The 22,758-nt window shown below is 40.0% G+C and overlaps 1 protein-coding gene across 1 annotated transcript in view; it reads left to right on the forward strand.

The window, feature by feature from the left end:
- Positions 1–8,442: 8,442 nt before the first annotated feature.
- WIPF3 (WAS/WASL interacting protein family member 3) overlaps positions 8,443–22,758 on the forward strand; it is a 34,496-nt gene continuing 20,180 nt past the window's right edge. Inside the window, exons 1-2 of the mRNA XM_054273831.1 lie at positions 8,443–8,519; positions 22,134–22,303. Coding sequence (XP_054129806.1) covers positions 22,187–22,303 — 117 coding nt within the window. The 5' untranslated portion in view covers positions 8,443–8,519; positions 22,134–22,186. The remainder of the gene's footprint in view (positions 8,520–22,133; positions 22,304–22,758) is intronic.

Below are 22,758 nucleotides of genomic sequence, written 5' to 3' on the forward strand. Positions count from 1 at the left end.
TGAAATTTGTGGTGTTGCTCGTGTTGCCTTCTACTGAGGAGCACTAATGCTTATGGTTATTTGGGCTAGGTTACCATAGGTGGAGAAATCAGAGAGTGAGGGCTGGGTTGTATTCTTGGTGCTTTGTCACCTCCAACTAGATGGTAGCAAACCTTGCAACAGCAGTTGTCGTGTGTCAAAGAAGGTGAGGAGTCTTTGTCAGCATCAATAAGAACTGTAGTGGGTCTCAAACTCTCACAAACTCGAAGGAATCCTGCTTTGCCCTTCCATCCTTTAACATCATTCACTTCACCAACCAGACAAAACCCACAATTTTATTTTCATCTCAGTATCTTGAACAGATGAGTAGGCAATTAAGCCTTTTCTGTGCCCTACAGGAGAACTGGACGCAAACAAGAAGATGAAAAAGAGTGTTTTTGACACACCATGCCTTTTGTAACTGGCAGGACAGTTACTGCAGGCAATTGAACTATTTCTCTGGAGATTTTTTTTTTCTCAGATACTTTTACATCTGGCTTTTAATGCAGAATTCATTAGCACTTTAAGTCATAATAATGGAAAGTGCATTGAGATCCTGAAACAAAAACAGTTGTTATTACAAAGTATTAAACATTGAGTAAAAGAAGCAGCTCCTCAGTGGTACGTAACAGTTACAGCTTTTATTCCACAAATCACTTAAAGCCACTTATAACTACTATTATTAGGCATAAAAGCCCACTTGGGTTTTATGAATTCTGGAGAACTGAGACAAAAAGATTGCTTCAAAGAGAACAGCGTCTTGATCATCATAAATTTTTTGGCCCCTGTTCAAACCTGGCCATAAAAAAATGGAGATTACACCAGCCAATTGCATAGAAAAAAAGAGTCTGAAGATTTAAATACAATGTATCTACAAAGATTTTATTTTAATTAGAACATAGCAGAATAACAGCAGCAACCTGCAGTGATATCATCAAATCAAGCCTGTTTCTATGGGAACACCACCAACTCCCAGAAATTATCGTGTCAGTTTGCCATAAATAGAAAAAAAAGGGAAAAAAAAAAAGAGAAAAAGGAGAAAGGAAAGGGGCAAAAAAAGATTACAGAAGAAAGAGAATGAAGAGATTGAAGTTCTCTCCTTTTGATATTTATTGCCAACATGTTGTCAAGTTTTATTCTAAAATAAAGTAGTGAGGTAAAAACATCAGTTGCACTGCTCCTGCCACTCATTCGAGGCCTTGAACACCTTTTCTGAAGACTTTCTAAAGTGTTTTATAGAAAGAAAACTTATGCAATGCATTGTTCTATACTGATCTCCCTGCTTCCTGCATTTTCTATAGCATGAGTGAGCTCAGGATTGCTGTAGGAGAGAGAAATAATTTTGATCATAGATACTTGCTCTGTTTCCTCATTTCCATTTTTCTGCTAGCTCTGTAATTTGAAGGTCTGGCCAGAAAGGGATACAACTACAGAGAAAGAAAAGTAAACAATGAACACACAAACAGAAATTATTATTTCCCTCCATATGCTTATCTGATTGTCCCCCTTTCCTAGCAATCTTCTTTCCAATGGCTACCTCCATCCCAGTGCCTTCAGTAACCTCATAAACAAAGGGAAACCACTCAAGTTCCTCCCAGGAGTACCTAGAGAAGTCATTTCCCTTTGGGACTCCAGTCCAGCAGCATTTCTGCCCTCTGACACTCAGCAAGCTTGTTTCTCTGGCTCTCCTCACACTGACACAGGCTCCCTTCTGTGGAAGTAGTGCCTTTCCAAAGAGCAGCCCAGGCCAGGAGGAACAGATTCCTGGAACTTTATTCCCAGCTGTGAAACTCTCTTGCTTATGGTTTGTGACTATTTTTTCCTAAGTGCAAGATGTCTGTTCTATTCTCAATGATTCCCATTAATTATTCTCTTTCCAGCCAGACCTCCTGCAATTATCCATTCTAATCTGTTTGAGTTTTGCCATATTGTTAGGAATATTTCTTGAATGCCACACCATAACTTGTATTATTTGCTTTATATGAAAATAAATCCTCCACTTAGAAGTAGTCCATGATAATAAATTACTATTGAATTTTACCTCATTGAATGACTGAAATAATAATGTCACTTTCAGCAAAATGAGACAGTGATAGTAACTGCTGCTGAGAATATTGGCAGTGAACTTGATGATAGTCCTTCAAGTGCAATCTTTCCCCTTAACAACTTGATTGAAACTCCTATCTGCATACAGCACAGCAGAGGGCATGCCCATCTTCAGATCCCCACAATGAGTCTAAAGTACTGTAAGTGGGCTGGGAGAGACAGCAACTACATTTCAAAGAGAAAAATGCTTTTAAACATATATTAAATGGTAGATTTCACCACTTGAAAAGAATATGTGTGAGCCCACTTGTTTCTACAGGTATTATGGAAGTTTTTTATCTGCAGCAGAATGTAAAATTTCAGATTTTGTTGTTTAGTACTGAAATGATGAACAGGCATTTACTAACATTTTATTTACATCACAGAATGGCTTGAGTTGGAAAGGAACTTAAAGATCATCCTGTCCCAACCCCCTGTCATGAGCAGGAACATCTTTCACTAGACCAGATTCCTCAGAGCCCCACCCAGTGTGGCTTTGAACATTTCCAGGGAAAGGGTATCCACAGCTTCTCTGGGCAACCTCTTGAACTGCCTCACCACCTTCACAGTAAAGAATTTGTCAGTTTCAAAAGAGAAATCTTAGTTTCAAACAAGACTATAATTTTCTTTAGACACAAAGGGCCAAATTGTTACTTCAAAGAAAATCTGAAGGATTTTCAATAACATATCTACACGTTAAAGCTGAAAATTTGCTTACGCAAATAAATCATGAGGCCTGCTGCCTGCATGCCTCCTATTATCCAACAACACAGACCAACCCCTCTATATGAGCATGATTTCAAGGACTGCAGAGTTGAACAGTATTTCAGGTTTGACTGGTGGTGAACTAGACAGAGAAGAGGAGCACTCTGGAGGCAGAGTACAAGGAAGTACAGTAATTTGCTGAGAACAATCAGTTATGGCTGAGTTACCACCAGGAGCTGTAAGGACAGTCTGGTCACTTGTACTCAAGATGTGAACCCTCACCTCACTTTGACTACCTGCACATGCAGCATTAATAGCTGTGCATGCCATGGTGTAGGAGACTTCCATTTGCTCTTCTGGGTAAACTCTGAGCTAAATCCTGTGCTTGACATCAATGCTTAAAAACAGAAGTCTTCAGAATAATAGGCCCAGCATGTAGAAAATCACTCATGCTGATTCTCTGCTACAGTGTGATAGCTGAAGCAAAAGGAATTTCAGGGGGCGGGGTGGGAAGGAGGGGAGGGGTAGCCGAGGGGGGAAAGTCTTACAAAGATCACAAAGTATCTTTCTATTTCAAAAAAGAGAAAGCAAAGGAAAGCATCCTCTTCAAACACACTATTTGTGCCTCCTAATTATTGACTTCAATTAGGCTCCCCCTGGTGGGGATGAAAAGGGCACGCTCTGAAAAGTGAGAGCCTGAAATGGTATTCTGATTCTTGCCCGATTTCACTTTTCACCCTAATTGCAGACTAGCACCGGGCATGCTTTCAGCTCATTATTCTCTACAGAAGCCTGCTAATGGTATTTCATCTACTGCCTAATTCTACAGTTTTAACATGGAAAAATTCTTTTCAAATTCAATACCAATGAGAGTAAACTGTAGGTCTGCCTCTCTGCTTTTTGTTTAGCTGTTCAGTAACTGGATAAACATTAACCAGCTGGATAGTGCAATTATAATTTTTTTTAAGGTACTGTAAATGCTTGCAACAGCATACTATCTGGCAGCCTCACAAATATTAATGAATGCATTCTTGTTCCACTCACACTATTAAAAGTGATTAAGTACTTTCACAGAGGTCATGCAGAAAATGAATGGCAGAACCAAGCACCGAGGAAAATCCAAAGTTTTTTTCCTAAGAGATACTTTTTAAGACACCCCACAGCACAAACAGAAATAAGTGGAAGAAATGCAATTAGAGAAAGAATTGACATTGGGCACTAATTATTTACTAGGAGCCTGAATGTATTCAGACTTCATTTCCAATGAACTCAGCAAACAGCTTGCTCAACAAGATCAGGAGTAAGGGTTTAGGATTTGGATTAAAAACACAGAAAAAAAGTAAACACTAATACCCCTCTCTAGGGAAATCATCTCTACTAATTATTTGTCTACAGCTTTCCTCAATATTGCTGTCTAAACTGCATTTGTAAACATGGCTCCATTGTTCTGTAACAAGCAAATAATGCCCTTTTAGGAATTTCTTGCTGAAATGTATTAGACAAAATTAAAGTTCTGAGCTATTATTAATTCTCTATAGAAAATACTTTATTTTTGCCAATAATAAGGGAAAGGTAAATATTTGGAGACAAAAATATGGGAATATCTCTGTTCATACATAGGAATGTCTCTGTTAATTGTGTTAGCTCTAAAGCTAACAAAGTCATCAAACACAATGGCTGAGACTATTATTGTAACAATTTTCAAATGTTGAAAGCTATCAAGAAGTGTAATCAAATGGCACCCTGAAAGGAAGAAGCTTCTTTTTGTTTTTGCTCTTAAGCTTGTAAGTTTCATGCATTTTTAATGCAAAAAAATTTTTTACATTAGTCAAAAATGCCTTGACCTCTGGGTATTTTTGTTATATTTTGCAAATGCATGCATAAACAAAGACAAATACAAATGAATTTACATTTTTGAGACATATTTAGCCTTGATCAAAGTTGTTTTTTTTATTTGTGTGTTAAAGTTATGTATGTTTTGTTTGTGTTCAGTGGTGACCAGAAAGCTTTACATGTGCTTCTTATTCAAAACACCAAGGCACAAATGCTGTAAGAAGATTTTCAGCTTTTTCTTATATTGTCTGGAGAGGAAAAGAAGTGTAAGTACTTAGGATAAGTATAAGCACTTCTTTGGCAAGTATTTATGTTGGCACATGCCAGCAAAGCTTCACAGATTGTTGTTCTCAAAATCAGTAACCATGCCAAATAGTTCTGATTCTTTCTCTGTTTGGGACGCACTACCTCCTTTTCATTGGTTTCATTTATTTCAGGTACTTTTCATTTTCTTGTATGACATTTTAAGTAGTCTTGAAGAAGAGAGTGTCATAAACACATTTTTAGTGCAGGAAAGTACTTTTAACTTAGAGATGATCAATGATATATTTGCTAAGAATGATCATCATCTAGTATTGAACAAGTTATGAACAAGAGGAAACTCCTATGAAGTTATATGTGTGGTTTTGTTCTAATTTATATTTTTTTGTAGTAAAAACATGGTGAATCAAAATGAAATTTTCTCAGTCTCCATCAGATACTGCAGCAGCTCACCACAGGCCATTCACAACTCTCCCATCTTTAATGGCCGTGACTTCTTTGTAAAGAAGACAGAGATTCTGCTTCCTCCCGTAGAGCACATTCATTTGTGCTCTTGTTAAACTACACTTTTGCTATGTTTTAGAACCTATAGGCTCATAATGAATTTGGCTTTCAGCAGAAGGGCCAGGACCAGAAATGGAAAGGGTGCAAAATTTCTCATTAAGTCTGACAAGATTGAAGACCTTCAGCTGGGGTTCAGCTGCAGGACACAGCAAAGGAAAGAAATGTAGGAGAAAAGTACCAGGTGTAGCAGCTGTAGGAGAAAAGTACCAGCTGTTTTTTCTTGAATACAAAGATGACAGGCCAGGGGCGTTATGTTGCTTAACACAGACACTCAGAAAATCTTCTCCAGATCAACCTCAGAGACACGTTCCCAGCCTGTGACAAAACTCAAAATAACCTTTACAGTTGCTTGTGAAATGGTACCAAGGAACTACAGAGAGCCAGCAGCCCAAGTCTAAGACACACACAGAGATTCTCCCTTTCTAAATAGATTGATGTATTGTTTGATTCGTGTTGAAACGTATTTGTCAAGAGTAAAAATATAATTACGATACACAACATAATTTTTAGTAGTTATGCAGGCAGAATGTGTGGAAAATAAAATTGCATTTATAGCTATGGATTGTAAAGCATATCAATGTTAGCTGCAAATATGTTTGAGGCAAATTTTCAGTATTTTAAAACACTTCAAATAATCTTAAATTGGTAATGATAATAAAATCCAGGAAAGAGAATAAAACTCAGGAAAAGCACGTCCTATATGATAATATAGGGTAAGTTTTGTCCCTGCTACATTACCCTTTCTGTGATCTCAGATACAGTTGGGAGGAAGAAAAGCAGGAGAGGAGGAGGAGGTGGATTACGTGTGGACAACTAGAAGAAATGAGTGTTTCAGTGCACTGGCCTTCACAGAACTCCTTGAAGTTTGTGCAGAAGTCTTTGGCCTATTCCGCTGCCATCGAGTGCTCCAGTACCTTCCTTCCAATTCAGCAATGGAAAGGGAGTGCCTCTTTCCTTTTTCCTTTTCATCTACCTCTCCCAAAGACAAAACAGAAAGAGGAGACTTTCATAACTCCTAGGCATGCAATCCAGTAGGATTCTCTGAATGAAATATAATGTATGATAAGTTTCTGTACCTAGCCAAGAGGTAATGGTATCTCCTGCAGTGTTTTAAATGTGGGCAAACTGTGTACCACAGGAAAAGCTGATGGATTCAGACCATACCAGTGTGCAACCTTTGTACTGGGTCAGTCTAGACTCACAGGGTAGAAATGGTTGCTGCTGCAAGGGACAAATTCTGCAGAAATTATGTGGACCTTGTTGAAAAGTGAAAGAAATCAAATTAAAGAAACAGGACAAAACCAGATTTTTTTTTCCTACAGCTCTTGCAGCCTGATCCTCTGAAGTTCTTTTTCTATCTAATCCAAAAGGTGGACAAAGTTCATTTCAGCATTAGCAATCTAAAATCAAATCTCAGCTGAGACTAATTTGCATGAATAATGAAAGCAGTTTTCAAGTGTGGTATTTTTATAGATATATATATATATTAAATGCTGATATTTTGATTTTTCTGGAGTGCTACCTAGGACCCTTGGCTTTGTTTTGTGCTTTAAAGTTCAAACTAGTGACCAGCTAGAAGTGGATTTAGTGCTCCCTGACTGCTGTGGAAGCAACTGAGGCAGATACTTAGGACTAAAAATTATTTAGTCTGGCAAGCAATCAAGAGAATATTTTCAGAACAATAAATCAAAGTCACACCTCTGGACAGACAGGACATGGAGATCTAGAGCATTGATTTTTATGCCCATGCCCTGATGAGCAGAAGTACCACAACAGCCCATTGTTGACCTTCCACCAATCTCAGGCTGACATCATTCAGGTCCAAGTGACACTGATTTGTCTGAACTGCTTTATAGGCAAGCAAGGCAATGAAAAACACAATTTTACATTTCTACAGCTAAACAGGTGTTCCAGAGAAATCCAGTGAAGATGAGCCTGCCTCTCAGCCACCTGAAAACACCATCCAAAGGCTGCTGGGCAGACCAGAGCCCACATTATGATTTTTAAGTTAATTCACCAGCATCATCATTCTTGAGACACTTGCACATGACAAACTCGGGGTGCCCCATTCCTCCAGCTGTCTGGGAGGCTGCTCCACTGCAGCTCCCTTGCCCTGACAGAAACATGGAAGGCTCATTAGGGCAAGACCTTAATATTCCCATCTTAAAGCAGCCTTGGAATAAATCCAGAAGAAAACAAGATTTATTTTTTTTCCTAGTGCGCAATCAGGGATACAAAAGCCAAGGGTGCCCATCCAGCTCCAAGGGCAAGGCCCTCAGGGCACTGCAGGGAAGAAGTGGTTTGGCAGGTGGATGTGTTTGGGACGGGGTAGTGCCATCTTTTTTTCCGTGCCATGGGGCAGCATTGTGGCATCCACGTGGGCTTTCAAAAATAGCTTTGGCTCTGCCGAGGCACCAGCATGTGGGAGGGTGCGCCGGGCTGCAGCCGGACTTCACCCTCGCACCAAAGCCGCCGCGCTCCAGGGCTGAGGGTGGAAAGTGGGGCCCGCGGGTGGGCGGGCTGTGTATGTGTGTGCATGTGTGTTAAATTACTTCTTTTAAAAATATGCATTTATTTTTATTTCCTCATGAAGACCGGGACGGGCTTTTCCCCCCTCAGGATCCTAAGATCCCTGCCCTCCTTTCCCCGCCCCCGCCAGGGGAGACGGGCGGCCGCCGTACCTGGCGCCCTCTGCCCGGGAGGAGCCGCCCGGTCCCCGTCGGCAGCGGCGCCGAGCAGGTGGGCGCAGCGGGGGCGCGGGGCGGGGCTGGGGGTCCCCGGTGCCCCGGGCCCCCTCACAGCTCGGCCAGCCGGGAGCGCCGGAGGGGCGCGGCCGCCGCCTCTCCTCGGTCCCCGCTGGGGCCCGCGCCGGGGCTGGGGCTTCCCCGGTGCCGCGGGGTCAGAGACGACTCGGCGGGCAAAGTTGGTGCCGCGGCTGGGCCCCGGCCCCGGGCCGCGTCCGGCCGGCGGGGCAGCGGGGGACCGGGTGACCGCGACACCCGCGCCTCTGGGATGTGGGTGCTCCCGGCGGCGGAGGAGGAAGCGCGGCTGAGGTCAGGCACGGGCTGTGCGCGGTGCTGCTCCTCTGGTGTGTCAAGCAGAGGGGCTGTTTTCCGGCGGCGGTGAATGGCAAGAAGTTGTTTGGTTTTTTCCCCCAGTTCTCGTCATTGAAGTAGATGTGCTGGAATAGGTCAGCCGAGAAAACGGGGCTGAGTGATTGTGTAAAGTACCGTGTATTAACTACTTATGTACATATTGGAAGGGGAATGCTGGAGAGATGTTGGAAAAAAGCTCTTAAAGGTTTAATAATAATTAACATGGATAAAATCGAGACTAAAATCTAGTGACTTTCGCATCAGCCTGCTGTTGCTAATTCAGAGTGACAGGGAATGTGTTGGTAAGGGGTAGCACGCGGATTTTTATTTCTCTTTAGATATGCTCAGGGTTTGCAAAGACATAGAGATGATGGGTTATGTGACAGCCTGTATCTCTGGGGTTGGGAAGGGGGGCTGGGCTTGTGTCGCTCAAGAAATTCAGGAGCTTGAGAATGGGGAGGACACATGAGACCTGCGTGCCTTTGTTTTGTTTTGGTTCTGAAAGTGGAATATTACCAAGCGAGGTTTCTGAAAGATAGCAAAGTAAGTCTGATTTAGGAGAGGAAACTGATATAAGGTAAATTTTGATGATTTTTGCACAGAACAGTCTTGGGGTGGTTTGGATTTGTGGGCTAAAGTCTGCAAGTGCTCCTGCTGATTCAGACAGTGACATTTTGCTGAAATTGCGATAGCAGTGATACCTGTTACTGTGCACGCTGCATGAATCAAGGCGTTGAACTGCTTCCTGATACAATCAGTGTTTTCAGTTTCTCCATCTGTGTATGCGGCGCAAGTTCCTGTTTATTTCACAACGTGTGTTTGTACAATCTTTGTTAACATCTTCAGTTCGCGTGCTTTGTACTGAAGGACAAGCCGTGGGGCAGATGATGAAGGAAATGAATGCAGCTTTAGTGCGTGATGGCAGTCGGAGCTGGGACACTTGTTAGGCACTTGTGTGCGTGGGGATGGTTCCTGTTCCCTGCGAACCTGTGACCCAAAGCGTGTCCCGGCTGGAATGCGCAGGCGGTGCTGCCACCCACGGCTCGTACGGGACAGTGCCCTGCGTGCAGTGGAAAGGCTGAGTCTGCTTTGCTGGCAGGTACCGGCTTCCATGTGCAAGATATCATATGAGGAGCTCAGTGTGGGACACTTAGAGCAGATTGCGTAAGTGTGGTTTTTTAATTGATAGACTGCATTGGCTGTTTTGCTGTAGATAATGATGGCAAAATCTGGGTTAGACTCATGACCAGAAAGAATGCTGTGGGAGTTTGTGTTTTTCCTGGACAAGATGCAGGTTACAGAATGGGGCTTGCAATTGAAGTATGAAACTTTTTTTATTTGTCTTTTTTAATAAAGGATATATATTCTCTAAAGACAGGGGTGTATAAATAGTTTGACCAGCTTTGCATACAGACTTTGGTTGCTTAGGGGCAGATGCGATGTTTAATTCATTAGTTGCAGTGCTCAAGTTATTGCTGGTTTGGATCTATGCCTGAAAATAATTGAGATGCACTTGAAATTCAGATTCTATGATTGTATTGCACTGGAAAGGGCAACATATGACTGTATTTATCAAATCTTGTATAAACCAAAGCAACTTCCTCTTTTTTTCTCTCACTCCTTCCCCACCTGTAAGAGGAAATATATATAAATAAAGATCCTGTAACACCTCAATTTCTGTTGCTGCAGTAGGGGAATGTACAGTAAATGTTTGGAGTCTGTACATAATGAATACTAAATCTGAACTTGCAGAAAGCACGTAGATAGTTGGTTTTTTAACAGCAAATCAAAACATAGCACTATCACATCTCAGCAGTCACAGCATAAAAGTCAGCACTGTTTGTTGAATGTCCTGACAGGATATAGCCAGATGCTAATAGTTATCAGCATTATTATCTTAGTAATTTTATTGCTTGATGAGTTCTGTATTTTGGGAAACTCATTGTCCTCTGAAAAGAAGACCTTGAACAGAAAATAATATCTTAGTCATAACAAATAGAAAAATATTTGCACATTTTAAGAGACAGATTTTGAGAACTCCAAAGTAGGATAACACAATTTAGTATTTTACATCTAAAAAAATTAACTTATGTTGAGTATTAAAAAGTTTAGTATTAATATTTTATAATATTTTAGCTCCAAAGAGAAGCAAAACAGGGAAAAGATTGATATGAGATCTCTTTGTTTATAAGTCATAACTCACCTATAATAATTATTTTTTCAGACACATTTGCTTTTGTGGAAGCTTTTCTTCTCTGTGACTGGGACTAGTTCTGTTCAGTCATGCGAAGTAGGTGAGACTGGACAGGCTCAGCTCAGCTTTCTTGCCCTGTAAGTTACTGATCCTGCATGTGTGTGAGCATCTGCTGCATTATTATGTGGGTATTTTATGCAGTTCATTTAAGTTCTAATAAACGAGATCACAGATGAAAAGTTGAAGCTCTGGGGAAAATGATGCTAGACTCTGCTGCAGTGGAATAAAAATTCCCATCTTCTTCAGAGTGTATGTGAAATTAGTATCTAAATAAACATAACAATCAAGTGAGATACCCAGTAAAGTCTTTTATCTAGAAGTCGTTAGTACTCACATTACACTGAGTTACCAGTGGCTGCCAAGCAGTTTTGAGATGCAGCTTTCTGGGCTGCCTTTAACACTGTTCTTACAGATCTTCCTCAATTAGTCTATGTTCTTACACAAAGTAGTTGCTGTCTTTGTGGGACTGAAGCTTTCTGAAAACAGGCATATAGTAGCAAACCTTAATGGTACTTCACAGTTGCTTTTTTATCTGTGGTCATTCTGCATCAGGGTTGTCTGGTGGCTTCATAGCCAGGGTGAACAAAGATATAAAGAGTGCTCTATTTGCAAACAGAATAAAACATCCTTGGGGCTTCCAAATTGGAAAGAAACTGTATTTTTAGGCAAAATCGTATTTTTTTGAATACACCCACCTTAATTTGACTTCTGAGTATTGTGAACTCATTCAGCATTACATACATGACAGCTGTAAAGCTGCCTTTTGATTGCTTTGAAAGAATGTAAAACAGCTAAAGGATTTCCACAAGATGCAAAAAGCATGTTTTCATGCCATGGTAATTGAAACAACAGCTGAAATGGATTTCACTACCAGAAATATGTCTCTCTCAAATAAGATCATGCATGGAGAGCCTAATTCTTCTTTGCATTGACCCTGTGTCATCTTTCCCTGTTGTTACAAATAGATAGATAACTCTGTGTGGTGTGAATGGTGTCGCTCTGCAGCCAGCCCAGGCATAGCAGCTATGCTATAGCTACAGGGTAAGTGCTGAAGTGAAAAGTGGGGGAAAACTGGGCCAGAAGTCCCTACGTGATTACGTTCTCTAAGCCTAAGAACAGAAAATTCAGCATGAAAGCGCTTGCTCAGTCCTGACCCTGCTCTTACAAGTGTCCAAGAAAACTAAACAAAGTGTGTCTGCTCTGCAGCTTCTGTGTACTAGATATTCTATATCCTCCATTTACCCTGGTGGCAACTGCCGTGCCTGCCTTGACAAATGGATGTGTTGGCTGGAAATTAACAGTGCTAATGCTTCATTCATAAGAGAGGGGTAAAATGAAGGAAGTGAATGAATAGGTTTAGAGATAGTAACCCCTTTGTGTTGCTGCCTTGCACAGGTCTGTAAATGACTGCTGCACCATTTAACTTCTAGTTACTATATGATGTTTTCCTCTTTTCATTATAAGTAAAAAAAAAAAAAAAAAAAAAAAAGGAAAAAAGAGGAGGACAGAATATATACTGCAATCACAAAGGAGGTCTTGGGGTGTTTTGTTCCTCTTTTGTACCCTCATTGTTTTAAAGCTATTCTGTTACTGCTTTCCTAACTGGCATAGTTATGTGTGAGAGAAAAATATGTATGCAGCAGCACTACTGATGTGTATAAAATAGTCCTGGCAGGTTTTTGGCTTTTGTCCAAGTCACTTACACATTTTTATATGCTAAAGAAGAAAATAAATAATGCTATGTCTGTTCAAAATCTGTGGATCTGCTGTGTTAGTTGAGTAGACACGTAAAGAAAATCATAAGCATAAAAGGCAAGACAGGCTTATATACCAGCAAAACAGACTGAGGTTTTGGCTATTTATTTTCAGAGGGAATGTTTGCTTCTCTTGGGGATATGTAAATTACTGCAAAAATATCTGTCACGTTCTGCCTAGGATTTGGATAGAAAGTTGCTTTTATTGGTCAGTTGTGTGAGTGTGAACAGCTTAACATGTTAGTGATGTTACTTCTGTTGCTGCAGATCATATATCCTGGAGTATTTTCAGAGTTAAACCCTAAAGAACTGATCTCACTTCTACTGAAAACAAAGGAAAATTTGGCAATATAGAAATAAGAGATGGATTAGCCCCTAGATTAGTAAATTGGCAGAGGGGGTGGGGAATATCTGTGTAAGGTACTGTGTGAGTGATAGATGTGGGGCCTAACAGGGCATTTAATGCAGAATGAAAGCCTTTTTTAGCCTTGAAATGACTAAGTAGCAAGGAAATTATGCAAAAGCAGATTGTACAAAATATCCTTGGATCAAGTGATCATGAGTTTACATTGACTTAACAGTAGGATAAATTATGCAGTCCCATGTGGGGGTACTTGGGTTGCTTTGAACAGACTGTACCAAGAGCAGCAAAGGAAGGCCTGGAGTAGTTGCAGAATGAGTATGTTGTGGTTACTTTGCTCCTTTCCTCTGCCCTGACTGTTTGACCTTCTTGTTTTTCTCCAATACTTCAATCTTTTATCCAATCCATCAGGTGGAGCTTAGTTCATCTGCACTAGTACTTACCAGTTCTAGTCAGGATGTGCATCCTCATATCTCCTAGAATCACATTTTCTGGGTTTTTTCAGAGCTGGGTCAGCCTAGCTCTGTATTCCTCCTGTTTTTCTCAGTACTAGTAGCCTGTGCTGAACCTTTAGTATCATAATGCAGAGTTCCTTAATTTTACTCCATGTGCAGTGTTTCTTTCCCCAGGGCAGACAGCTGTACCTTTTAAATGAAATGCCTCTTTGTGCCTTGCCTTGCATCAACAGCAGGCAAAAGGTGCAGTGAGTGGTGGCAAGGGCAAAGAAAGTGAAGAGTGGGAATGGAGGGACTGGTAAACCACTAGGAAAGGGGAGAAATATTCACAAAGTGAAGTAAAGAAAGAGGATGGGCCAGATCCAGGCTGGTTAATGTGAAAGTTGAAGGCCAAAGCCAGCATAAAACTTGACACCAGAATTCATGGAAACAAGTGAGTCCTCATCTTTAACCTGCTTGGTCTGATGGTAGCAGATACTGATTGCTCTGCAAGTATACTTGGGAGCTATTCAAAGAAAACCACTTTTCTCCTTTGTGCCTTTGAAAGATACAAATGTAAAAAAAATTCTATTGCCATTTAATCACCGGAATAATTTTCCTTATTCATCAGGCAGCAAAGCTAGTTGAGTATTTTTGAATCCCTGATGTTCGTTGCTTATGCCATGTGTACAGGTATGTATCAATCACAATTTCCTCTCTAAATATAACGCCTTTCCCAGGGAATTACCAGTGAAGACCTTTCATAAGTCAAGGGGCTGAAACTTCAATTTAATAAACTCATATTGTTTTTCTCTCAGCACTTTGTTTTATTAGCAATTCAGAACTAGGCCTACAAATCAAAACATCTTTTAGCGGAAAATTTTTTTTGTTGCAGTTGCAAATGACTGCAATTTGCTGTTCATTGTACAAAGTAAAATCATTGTCCCGAGTAAATGGATGTAAGATTGGAGCTAGGTACTTTGTGCACTTCCTTTAAAAACAGCTAACAATTTTCTGTACAGGAAAGATATTTACACCTTTATGCACATAGGCAGTTTGAGCTCAGCTTTGATGCTTAAGGGAGAATAAGAACATATTGCATATTATTTTTTCAGAACAATGAGCTAGTTAAAATAACAAAAATGCAATGTTATGGTAGCATAGCAAGGCTTTCTTAATAGCATAAGAGTTTATAGTTATGTACTTGTACTTACGGAAGCCTTACCCCGGTGTAAAGAACATCTGAGATGAAGCTAGCAATTATGTCACTGAAATGGGACAGCAGCTTCAACAGGATTGACAGAAAAGGGCATGATACTGAGAATCAATGTTCAGAAGTTATAGTTTAATTTTTTAGGCCATTAGGGCTAACAGTTTTACCACTGGAATAGAAATTAAGTAATCCAAATTTCACTGAAAACTGGAATCAAAGTTTCCCATTCTTTATTTGAGGTGAGGATTTCCCTGACAACTTATTCCTGCAGGTGACCCGATCATTGTGTTTTACATCCCTTGTGAAAGGCAATTCTCCTTAGCACATACAGTGACCACAGTCCATGCTGGGGCCTAAAACTGTATTGTAGGAAAGCATGGTGCATGTTGAATTGCAAAATTTATTCTGCTTGCATTGCCAGTATTAGACTGTTTTTTAAGCTGACAGCTGTCAGCCTGACATGACATGACATGCATGCAGGTTTCTATAAATTTATCATTTCAAGATGTAAAGCTGTGAAAATCAGAGCTCTGATAAAATATCATGTGGTTGAAAGTGGAGATTTCAGAATTATTTAGGAACTGGATTTTTAAAGTCCTCTAGTCTTCCAATACCCATATTTGCAAATTCTTTTCACTTGACTGGCAGTTTAAAACAAGGTTTGAGCTGTATTAGCAAATATAGAAGAGCACGATGCTGAATACTGCCTTGTTTGCATTTTCCCTTTTGATACTAGCTACTTAATTGGAAAGCAAAACTTTCTTCTCTTAAAGGAATTGCTTAAACAATGTTTGGAAATTTTTTTTGTAGAAACCATTCTGTGCACAAGTGTACTTTTCAAACAACTCGGTATTATAAAAATGATAGTCAATATATGAATAACTATAAAGGAATAGTTCATTAATAATGATGTGAAAACATACAATTAGCTTCTTAGCAGAGGCTGCAAAATTTGCAGATGTTAACCTGAAACATGAAATTACTGCTACAGAGAGAGATCAAGCACTGCTCACACTGATACTCTTGAGGAGTATAAGAGTAAACAGTTGTCTTCAGAATGTGGCTGTGACCTTGAATGTCTACTGAGCTAACTTTCTTTAGCTTAGGCCAATGATTAACTTTGCTAATGGCTGTATATCAAATTCACCATTGTTTGTATAGCTGGCAGTGAAACAAGCCGTGTCTGTCTTTGTGTGGATGATGCAGTTTTAATTTCAAGGAAACCCTTTGTATAAATTGTTTCCTTTGAAAACTTATGTCTTTGTGCAAGTTCTAATTACTTCTAATTTACCTCATTTGTCTTTGGGCTCTCTAACTTCGGGTTAACACTACTACAGGCACAACATATTTCTTCTTGGTATGTGTTGTTCTTTTCTCTTAGTCCTTATTTAAAAGAGGATGATGAATTCTCTTATTCTGCTCCCTTACAATCAGTCTTCTCTGACAGATCCCCATGGAGCAGAGGAAGCTACACCCTGAAATAGTCATATGTAGGGATGTGAAGTCATCTGTGCAGCTTTGCCTCTGAAGGGAGGTTTGTCAAGACACAGCACTGTAATTTCTGGCCTCAGCACCACAGGGAACCCAGCAGAGATCTGCCCACAGCGCACATGGAAGCAAGGCATCTTCAAATTCCTGTAGTCTCTGCTGGGTCAGTCCTGGACAGTCTGTGGCAATTTTATCAGGCATCTGACAGAATAAGAGTCATGCTGGGCTTTTTTCAGGCAGAAAGGGGAAGCAGCCCTTAACTGCATTAAGTCTGGTGGAAATAGTCCAAGCTGAGGGGAACTTACAGTCCTTGGCTTAAATTCAGGATAGTGTTGCGTGCTGTGAGAAAGTCCTACAGACCCTGTAGAAGACAAATGCTGCTTAGAAGTGTTTCATCAGGTATTTAATGGAGAAAGAGCCCTTCCTTAAGGTTTGCACATTCCAATGGAATTGAAAAAGTTGGATTCTGCCTTAAGTTGGAGTGATGTAAATGGTGACTGAGAGCAGAAGTTTCTCTCAAGTTGTACACAATTCTGATGTACAACTGTTAGATGGTGAGAGGCTGGAGTTTTCTTAGTCAGCTGAGGGGAATATACACGTGAAAATCTTGATATAGATATATATGTATATATTAAGATGGATATGTGTATGGGTATTTGCCTTCCTTCTGTAAATGAAGGTTCTAACAGTTTGACACTTCTACACAGTTCTTAAATGTCTCAAATGCAGCAGAGACTATCAATTATTTTGTGAATGGGGTTATCATTGTAGGGTGAAAAGGAGACACGATATTCAGAGGCTCTATCTTGATTCTTTCTTGTTCGGTTCTCGAAACACAAAACGTCATACACACTCTCAAAAAAAGAAAAAAAAATGTAGCATCCAATGCTTAAGTATGAAATGGTTTGATTATCTTAAAATTAGAATCTAGACCAGCTCTTTCCAAAGGGAAGATTTTTCCAAGTCTTTCCCAGTTGTGTGATAGTGACAGCAGGAAAGTTGATCTGTGTAACACACATCTGCTGTTCTCTGTTTTAATCTTCCCTGTATCTGCATGTGTTGTACTGTCTTTAAAAGATCTGCGGAGATCTCATACCAGTGATTTCAGCTGTTCTTCAGTGATGTTTCACAGGAGCAAATGGGCAATTTGTTAATTAAACAATTATGCTAATTGTCTACCTTTGAGATCATGAAAGTTGAGCAGATGCTTATTGATGCTGTTTTTTCACAGGTAATTTTGAAATTATTTGACTTTTCTATTGAAATAAAAGGGCTTAAAAGCTGCAATTCAGAAAATCATACTTGATTATATAAAAGTTGTTTAAAAGGTAAAAACATGTTGTGGTCTACTCTTTTTCTTAAGTTTTTAATCAAGAAAGCAAGATGAATACTACAGATAAGCTCTCCTGCACACCATTGAAATATCTCTCTCAGCTTTTCCTTTGAAGGAAGAAAACCTGTACCTTTCCCCAAAGATGAATTACCTACTTCAGGGTGTGCAGCTGCAGTGATTGCAAATCCAGTGGTAATGAATCTGTTATTTTGCAGTCCTTTCTTCAATTTGGTTATAAGGGTCAGATTTTCAATTCCAACCGTGTCGTTTCATGTTAATGACTGTAACACCTAAAGACCTAGGGACACTGGCCATTTAAAAAATACCCCTATTTAGAGTAATTTTAGTACATAAATACATATTATGCACATTTAAATAATTGTGATTTTTTTCCTCTGTTTTTTCCCCTTCTTGACATTGTACTAAATTAAAGGTACAGCTGTTTCATGCCTTCCCTTTTCTTGATGGGTGAAGGCATTTTAGAATAGTTTGTGCAGGCATACCTGTGGTGGTTCTGCTGAATGTCAGTGTGGCAGGAGAGATTTGAGCTGCTGTCCAAAATCCACTGTTTCTTAGCGTGGATCTCTGCTCCCAGCAGGATTTTGTTTTAGTGTGAGACCTGCACTGAGGCTGTGGCAGTGATGCTTCAGGAGGAGACCTTTGGGAAGCACTTGGATCAGAGTTTGTGCATGTCTGATAGCTGAATAAAGTGGGACCAAAGGTACAGAAAAGCTTAGGCAGAGGTTTTGAGTTTCCCACAGGCAAATCCAGCACAGGATTGAGAGAGCAGTTCATGAAGAAGAAAGATCTGCACCTCCTCTGTCTGGTCTGACACTTCAGATTAAATTCTGGGTGAAGACTTTATTTGGGCCCTCAGAAATCTGGAGCTTGAGTTCTTACATTGATGACTGCAGACTTGTTCTTTAACCCAGCTGCTATTCAAGCTCATGCGGTGAGAGCACGCAAAGAACAATCTGTGACACCTGAAATTACCAGGTTCAAAATTATCCTTACCAACAGAACAAAAGAAGACCAATTGTTTTGAGATCAGAGAAGAGTAATAATGTTCTCTGACTGATGAAAAGTTCACTGCCTTGTGAGAAGTAAAACAATTCCAAAAGTGTAACAAGTCCTTGCAAATGTACTTTTGAATTGCAGTGCTTATATTCCACAAAGCTGATGCAGAGCAGTAGGAGAAACTATTTTGCTTGGAACAAGGTAGAGTCATCTGCAGTGGAGTGCAAATGGGATCAAACCAGGAGAAGGAGAAATTAGGCTGCGTGTCAGGCAATCTGAACTAAAAGAGTTATTTGACTGGGAAAGAGCTTCCCAAGGGAAATAATAAAAGCCACATTATTTGGGACACCTAAAATTAGACTTCAGAAAGCACTAGAAAAAATGTACAACCTTGCTTTGGTAGGGAAGTGGACTAGAAAAGGCAGGGTTTTGGATTTTCTTCTCTTTTTTTTTTGTTTGCAATAAATTCTATAATTGTTGGGCTCGATTCTCTTCTGTGATATTTAAGTCAAGGTAAGATTTACATTGCTTCTTGCCTTAGGAAACTGAGGTTAAACAAAACATACAGCCTTCTCCCCTCCACTTTGCCAGCCTTTTGAACTGTATCTATTTATTTCTGTCCCTCAGGGACAGTTCAGACCCCTCTCTTCCAATTATAGATATGCATATTTAGAGGAGTGGAGAAAGGGCGCATGTGCCTTAAGGATCCTTTGTAGCCTTTCCCTCTTACCTGGCTGTTACCAGACACTGGAACTGATCAATATGATATTCCTTTTTCTGGTTTTAATTCAGAGTTTATTTTGATTGTTATGTGGAAACCTATAAACTTGGCATGTTCTGAAGTTATTGTGTGAAATTACTGACCATGGAGTTTATATATATATATATGTATATATGTATGCATGTATGTATACATGTTTGTGTGTATATATATAATATAGTGAGGGGAGATGGAAATGAAATACAGCCTTTAACCAAGGAATTGAGGCCTCAGAGTAATGTGTGTTGATATATTGAAAGTGCTGCAGCCTTCTCCATAATTTTCTTTCAATACAGGCCATGTGATATTGCTGCAGTAATACAAAAGAAGTTACCATAGCCAATCCTGCATATTAAAAAGTGTAGATTGTGCAGTCATGACTAAATGTTAAGACTCAAATGTTTTTTATTGTAAGTTAGCTTGAAGATTCCTGTCTTTATCAGCATACACTGTCTACTTGTGAGATGGCAGTGCTCCTTTCAAAGCCCACTTGAACAAATAGAGCCTCTATGGTTCTTCATTGTGTAGGCATTACCCTGTAATAGTTCTGGGATAAAAACCATGAGTTTTAATGTGCACACAAAAGCATGCCAAGGTCAGGACATTGAGCCTCCAAATTTGTGGTAAGAGACTAAAGAAGGCATGTCAGCAGGATTTTCTGAAAGATGGTTCATTTGTAGAGGGTTTGAAAAAACATGGGAGGAAAGCTATATGGTGTCTCCAGTATTTCATTCAAGGGCTATGTGTTATAGCCTCACAGAATGCTTTTAGCCCCAATGCCACTGGACAGAAGTATATGGGACTGGGATACATGGTGAACACTTCCTCTTCTCTGAATTTTGGGTTGTAGTTTCTACACAGTTTCTAGTCCTTGAATTTAGGCTGCATCATTTGGAGGAACAAGTGCTGGGGCAGGGACTGGTGGAGAGGCAGCTAGAAAAGTCATCTGATGGCATTTCAGGCTGTGACTTTTAAATAGCAGGAGCTGATTCCCGTTTCCTTTCCCCCACTGCTGCTTGCCTCCAATGTGCTCTACCTCCTGCTGCCATTCATGTGGTCTGCCACAGGAGCGTGGGCTGTATTTTTTTTTCCTAATTTGACTAAGAGCATATTTCCCATTCTAAATCCTTAATGAAGACAAAAGGCCTGTATTGCAGGGTAGGAAGATACTAACCCGAAACATATTATTAGCTGGGAAGACTCATTCTCCTTATGTCCATGTTTTTGAATGGCTTAATTGAGGAAAAGAGATATCTTCTGATGATGGGTTTTTGAATAGGGCAACAATGAGGGTGGAATGATGGAGATGCTGTGATGCCAGCTTTCTTGGAAAGCTTCATTAAGAGATTATTAAAGTGATTGTAACCGATTCTGTTACAGATCAGAGTGCTTTGATCAGCCAGCCCTTTGCATAGCAATCTCTCAAGGGAGAAAATGAGTGTTTCAGAGGCTCTGCACATTTAATTTTGACTGATCTCTCATTAAGTATTTTACAAGATAGAAAAGGAGAAAAATACTCAAGACATTATTGGGATATTGTTCATGTACTTTAGGTAGGAAGTGAGAAAGTCTGCATGCACATTTTAATTTCACTGCCTCTTCCAATCTAACCCTCTAGCAAAACAGCCAGATATTCCACTCAAGACTATGATAGCTTGCCTCATTTCTATGCTATCTTCTCTCTTGAACTTTTCCAGATTTAACTGTCATGCCTTCTCTCTACACAGATGATTCTGGAAAAGCATGGAGTGCCCGTTTTTAAAAATGAAGGGAGAAGAAAGGGGAACAGGTTCTGGGAATTGTGGTCTTTTTAACTTAACATCAATTTCTAGTAAAACATTAAAATATAAAAAATGTTTCTAAGACCTTTCAGGAGTCAGGGAAATAAATTATGACCTAGAGAGATGTATAAAGAGTAAATGTGAGAAACCAATGTAATTTCTTGTTAAGATAAAGCCTTGCAGAAAGAAAAGGCAAAGCATATTACATATTTTGTGTTATTGTAGGGCTTTTGACACTGTTTCATATGACATTGTGAAGAGTCTCAGAAAATAATCATGACATGATGGATGTAGAACAAGATGTAAAATTAGATGTGTTTGGAGCCTTTATCCAAGTGTCACTACCAAAAGATTTCAAGCATGGCTTGCATAGGCCTCTCTTTGGCACTGCCTAATACTTTCATTTGCAACTTCACTAATGAAATACAGGGGTTTCTTGTTAACTTTAATGATGACTGAGTCATGCTGAGGGCATGGTTAGGTTTGAAAATCAGTGAGTGATGCACTGTCATTCTACAAAAGATTTTTTTTAAAAAAAAAGCATATAGCTTTTGTTGGAAGATATGTGCCTTTTTGCCAGTGTATTACTAAAGAATTGTGAAAATTAACATTTAAAAATGGCAAGAAAACACTTGGCTTTAACACTTGAGATGTCTGGTCCTTGATATTATATAATTTGGTAATTGAAGCATTAATTTACAGAATTATTTCTTTATTTATTATTAAATCATGAGGGACTTAAATCATGAGGGGCTTAAAAAGTTCCTTACTGTCTCCTTAGAGCAGCAAACCTCTGGCTTAAAGTCAACTGAGGTTTTGTCCCAGCAGGAGCATCTACATGTGGTCGGCTGTGATTTGTTCTCTGCAGAATTGCACTTCAGGGCTATGGGCTAGGTTAAGGCAAGATGTAATAGTTGGACAGGCTAGCATCTATGCATTTGGTACTCATGGCACTGGTCCAGATCCGTGAGCTTGTTCTTTAGATGTATGTTGTCATCATAACTGTAATGAGGCTGCTCGTGCTGTACTTTTGGAAGCAGTGCAGTATAAAAGTCTTCACTCCGCTGAGAGCTAGATATTTTGGCCGATCTTCAGCTTGCAGTGTATAAACCCATTCCTCTCTGTTTTTTCTTTTTGTTCTTCCACTTCTCCTTTTCCTCCCTTCCTTCTCCTCAAGGACATAGACTGGCAATATTTTTCACAACTGGGTGAAGCTAGAAATCCGAACAGATGCCTGTGCCACCGCCGCCGCCGCCACCTCCTCCACCTCCACCACCACCTTCTGCAGGGCCCCCTCCACCACCACCACCTTCGGGAGGGCCCCCTCCACCACCACCACCACCACTGGTAAGATTGACTTTTCATTTCTGCGTGCAAAAGCTTAGGTGTAGTAGTCAGCTCAGAGCCCACAGGGTTTTGGCATGGATATTCATAGCAAGTATCTGGGGCAGATGTTTGTTTTGCTGGCACTGATTCTGTTCATTACAGCAGTGATCTCCAGAGTGGGGTGTGTGAGATGATCCATTGATATGTGGGATGAAAATACTGCAACTTTAGTCATATATATGAATATTTTATAAAGAAATAAACTTATGTGTTTTGGGGTGCATGCTCAAAAATTTTGTTACTGCTAGGAGTGCATGATCAAAAGGTTTTGAGATGATTAGAGTGCATATGGTGAGAATTTAGCATTTGTGAATACTTTTCCAACCAAAGGGAATTCATTTTTGTATTGGTAATGCTACAGATGGTAAGTATTAATTTCTTCCTCCTTTTTCTTACAGCTCCTATTAGGACTCACA

This window comes from Melozone crissalis, unplaced genomic scaffold (genome assembly GCF_028551555.1).
Source record: "Melozone crissalis strain CALT ecotype California unplaced genomic scaffold, PUWL_Pcris_2 ptg000016l_1, whole genome shotgun sequence".
In the NCBI taxonomy this organism is placed as follows: domain Eukaryota; kingdom Metazoa; phylum Chordata; class Aves; order Passeriformes; family Passerellidae; genus Melozone; species Melozone crissalis.